Source organism: Mycetomoellerius zeteki, unplaced genomic scaffold (genome assembly GCF_001594055.1).
Source record: "Mycetomoellerius zeteki isolate Tzet28-1 unplaced genomic scaffold, Tzet1.0 scaffold149, whole genome shotgun sequence".
Lineage (NCBI taxonomy): Eukaryota > Metazoa > Arthropoda > Insecta > Hymenoptera > Formicidae > Mycetomoellerius > Mycetomoellerius zeteki.
The window spans coordinates 1,791,503-1,795,297 of NW_017256436.1; the positions used below are offsets into that span (position 1 = coordinate 1,791,503).

Sequence of the window (3,795 nt, forward strand, 5' to 3'; positions counted from 1 at the left end):
TATTGAAGAATTTTACAACAGTTGCAAAGCTGCTTTCTCTGCTGAACGCAGCCATTGTTACGATTAATATCGGACGTAGTATGCGCCAGCGTAATTATCGACGTAACAACCAATCACATGTTTCGTGTCAAAATGGCGTAACCAATCATTTGTTCACTTTTCTTTTCCAGCTTAATTTTTTCTCTTTTTTACCAATCATCTTTCTCTCTTCTGGTCATTTATACAACATGCATTACCGAATCTATCTTTCTATATATCTATGATCCAATGGATCTAACCGAAATTCAAAATATTTAAACTAACCTTATCTAAATTTAAATAGTCATATTGTTATACCACGTTGTACACTGATCCAGAAGAAACCAAGTGCCAAAGTAAAGAAGAAAAAGAAATTTAACAAAAAGTTCGAGATGTCGGAATTGTACGGTGAGAGTGTGAATAGCATCGAGGAACATCTAGAAGAGAGCGTGATCAGTCAGGATGATTATAAAAAGATGAAGCAAGAAAATGAGAATTATCGACAGGAGTTGCATGTTCTGCGACTCAAATTGGAAACTTCCGACGCGATTGTAAGAGATCTTCAGGATTCTGGAGAGACTTTGGAAAATAATTTCAAAGAATACGTACGGCAAGCAATCGTATCATCTTCCGAGAAAGAAGAAAAGTAAGGATCATAAATTTTTTTTTTGTAAAAATTAATTATACAGATAAAATGAGTACAAGCAGTTACTTCTGGAGTTTTTACTTTTGACACTTAAAATATGTTTTACGTCAAGTCTTTTTGTTCACTGCATTTGATGTATTAACCCTCGACAGGTTGTGGTTCTTAATTTAATGCTGGAGATTGATATATCTGAGAAATACAAATATTTTTAATCCGTATTGACAGAGTTATCTTTTGCAACAAAAAAAGAAACGATATGAATGCATGAAAAATATTATGTTTTATTGAAATAATCATAACAATTCATCAAAATTTATATTTTTCTGCTTGATATTGTAATATAATTGACCAACTGTCTGTCTAACCACATATGATGTTATAATCTTAATGACTCGTGTAACAGCTAATTGGCTTAGCATGGAGACATTACCATGTCTCCTGATGTTTATCCAATAGGTAAATGGTGTCATTACTTAAAGATATTTATAAACATATATTTGTATATATCTCTTAGATATATCACAATCTCCTGATGATTAATTGAAAAGACAAATTTTTAATGTTTGATACATATTTTTTTTATTTTTCAATCAAGATTTTTTTATGTATTAGTTATGTTAGCCCTAATAATGAGACTTATTGTTTATTATATATATTATACATTTATAAAGAGATACTTCATATATCTTATTCATTCATAGGTATAAAGCTAAGCAAAAAGAATATGAAAATCATATTGCAAATCTAGAAACAAACCAAGTAAAAAGTGAATTAGAAATTAAAGAATTACAGAAAGAGTTGAAGAAATATAAAGATCTTGTAAATAATCAACCTTATGCAATGGCAGATACTTTAACAGTGTATAAAGAAGAACTTAAGGAAATACATATGCTGCTCCAAAATGAAAAAGAAAAGTTTCTTCAAAAAGAAAAAAATGAAAAGGCATTGATGGATAAACTTGCACATAGAGAGGTTCAATGTGAGGAGCTTCGACTTGATTTACAAGTAAAATAAGTCATGATATATGTTTATTGGTTGTAATACGTCAGGCTAATTAGAAACATTTTAATAGAAAATAACAAAGGATCTAGCGGAAAAAATTAAAGAATTGGAAAACGCACGGGAATCTGCTAAAGAATTAGCCACAAAACTTGAAGAATTGGAATCATCAAATATAACTCCTGCTAGTGATACATGCAAAGGTAATGATAATTGAAATGTATATATTTAATTATATATAAATTTTTCAACATTCATACTCTGTTTTAGGAAATTCTTTATTTGCCGACGTCGAAGATCGCCGGCAAATGTTGTTGGGTAAAATGAAAGCGCTTTCTACTAAATATAATGAAGCAAAGCAAGCACTGGATTCAAAAACATGTGAAATCAAGTTGCTGAAGGCAGAGAAAATCGCAATTTCCAGGAAATGGGAAACTGATATAATTGATACATTGCAAGAGAATGCAGATCTTTTGGTTAAGTATAAGAGTAAAATCTTTGATCTTGAGAATAAGTTGAAGGCTGAAATGAGAAAAAATGATGAAATGGAAGAAACACAATCTACAAATGATAACTTTAAGTAAGTTAAGAACACGTTTCTGTTTGAGCTAATTTGAATTAATGTATGGTTTAATTGTATTAATGTAATAGAAAGACAAATTTAATTTTCAGTTATGCTCAATCATTGTTAGCCGTTAAAAAAAAAGAGCTTAAGGAGCTAAATGAAAAAATTGAGAAACAAACTATGCAGATGCTAGTGCAAGACGAAGTGAACAACAACATCTCAAGACAGCTTCGTTACTGGCAATCTAAAGCAAAGTTTTTGGAAGTAAGTTTCTACAAAAAAAGAAATCGTATCTTGCTGTTTAAGATTTTTTTATATAAAATCTTATACATTCTCTCTCTCTCTCTCTCTCTCTCTCTAGGCTACACACAAGGCTATAAAAGACCAACTGGAAATGCAAGATAAATGTGATAATAAAATACTTCTTGAATCTATAAAGAATTGCACATTTCCTGATAACACGAATTTTGAAAAGACTTGTGGTGATTCACTTACACCTTATGAGCCAAAGAATATTCTCAAATCTGAATTTGCAAAGCAAGGAAATTCAATAGAAGTGATAGAAAAGCCAGCAGTAGATTCTGCAAATAAACAGAAAGACTGTAGAAGATTCGTAAATTTTACTAGTGATACTGAAAATTCTGAGAGACCTTTGAAAAAACATGAAAAACCGAAAAAACGTGACTATCCTATTATAGTTCATACAATAGATAATAATAACTTAAATTAATTCTGTACTGTACGGCATTGCATATCATGTTAGTGATATAGTTTTATCAAATAACCTATTTGATATATACACATACACACACATACACATATATATACTGGGTTGGTCAGAAAGTTTGTACCGGTTTTTTAAGCTCAAAATTGTATTTACAATATCTTCGTAAAAAATAAACGAAATTTAAATTTAAAAAAAAAAACAATTTTGAAACTTGAAATCTCTACTTTCGAAAGGTTACTATGTTTTTTGAATTTTTGTGAGTTTGGTAATTTTTACATACTATGAACTGAAAACGATGGAAAATTTTCTTCTCACTTTGGGTCTGTCATTTGCTCAAAAAAAATTTGCGAAAATTTTCGGCTTTCCATCCAAGTGAAAGCTTAAAGTTTTCCCTATAAAATCGTTTTTTAAAAATGTTCCTAAGATTTTTTGTTACCGAGTTATCGTGAATTAAATAAAAGGAGCATTTTGACTTTGATTGCTCATAACTTCGTTTGCGAAGTCATTGTACTGCAGTTTAAAAAACAAATTTTTAAAGCTAAAACTTTGCTCTATCGAATGGTATAATAACAACAAATATATTCTATGTATAATTTTGAGCTAAAAAACTGGCACGAACTTCTGACCAATCCAATACATAAGTGAAAAAACATGGAATTATCAAAGTAGAGGAAAACAATTAGATAAAGATAAATGGATAAGATGTGAATATATTTATATCTTTTTAAAATTGTGTTTTATTCGTTTTACTATTTGCCTCTTTCCTATTCAACGCGGACCGATCACAGGCTTCTAAAAATTGTCGATTTTTCGCCTCCATGTTTAAAGACAGTGCCATAT

General features: G+C 29.9%; 1 protein-coding gene across 1 annotated transcript in view; it reads left to right on the top strand.

Annotated features, from left to right (window-relative positions):
* The window catches only part of Spindly (spindle apparatus coiled-coil protein 1 spindly), a 4,800-nt gene extending 1,832 nt beyond the window's left edge, over positions 1-2,968 (top strand). Inside the window, exons 2-7 of the mRNA XM_018444300.1 lie at positions 357-664; positions 1,366-1,669; positions 1,737-1,866; positions 1,934-2,243; positions 2,336-2,492; positions 2,590-2,968. Coding sequence (XP_018299802.1) covers positions 411-664; positions 1,366-1,669; positions 1,737-1,866; positions 1,934-2,243; positions 2,336-2,492; positions 2,590-2,958 — 1,524 coding nt within the window. The 5' untranslated portion in view covers positions 357-410 and the 3' untranslated portion in view covers positions 2,959-2,968. The remainder of the gene's footprint in view (positions 1-356; positions 665-1,365; positions 1,670-1,736; positions 1,867-1,933; positions 2,244-2,335; positions 2,493-2,589) is intronic.
* The last annotated feature ends 827 nt before the right edge of the window (positions 2,969-3,795 follow it).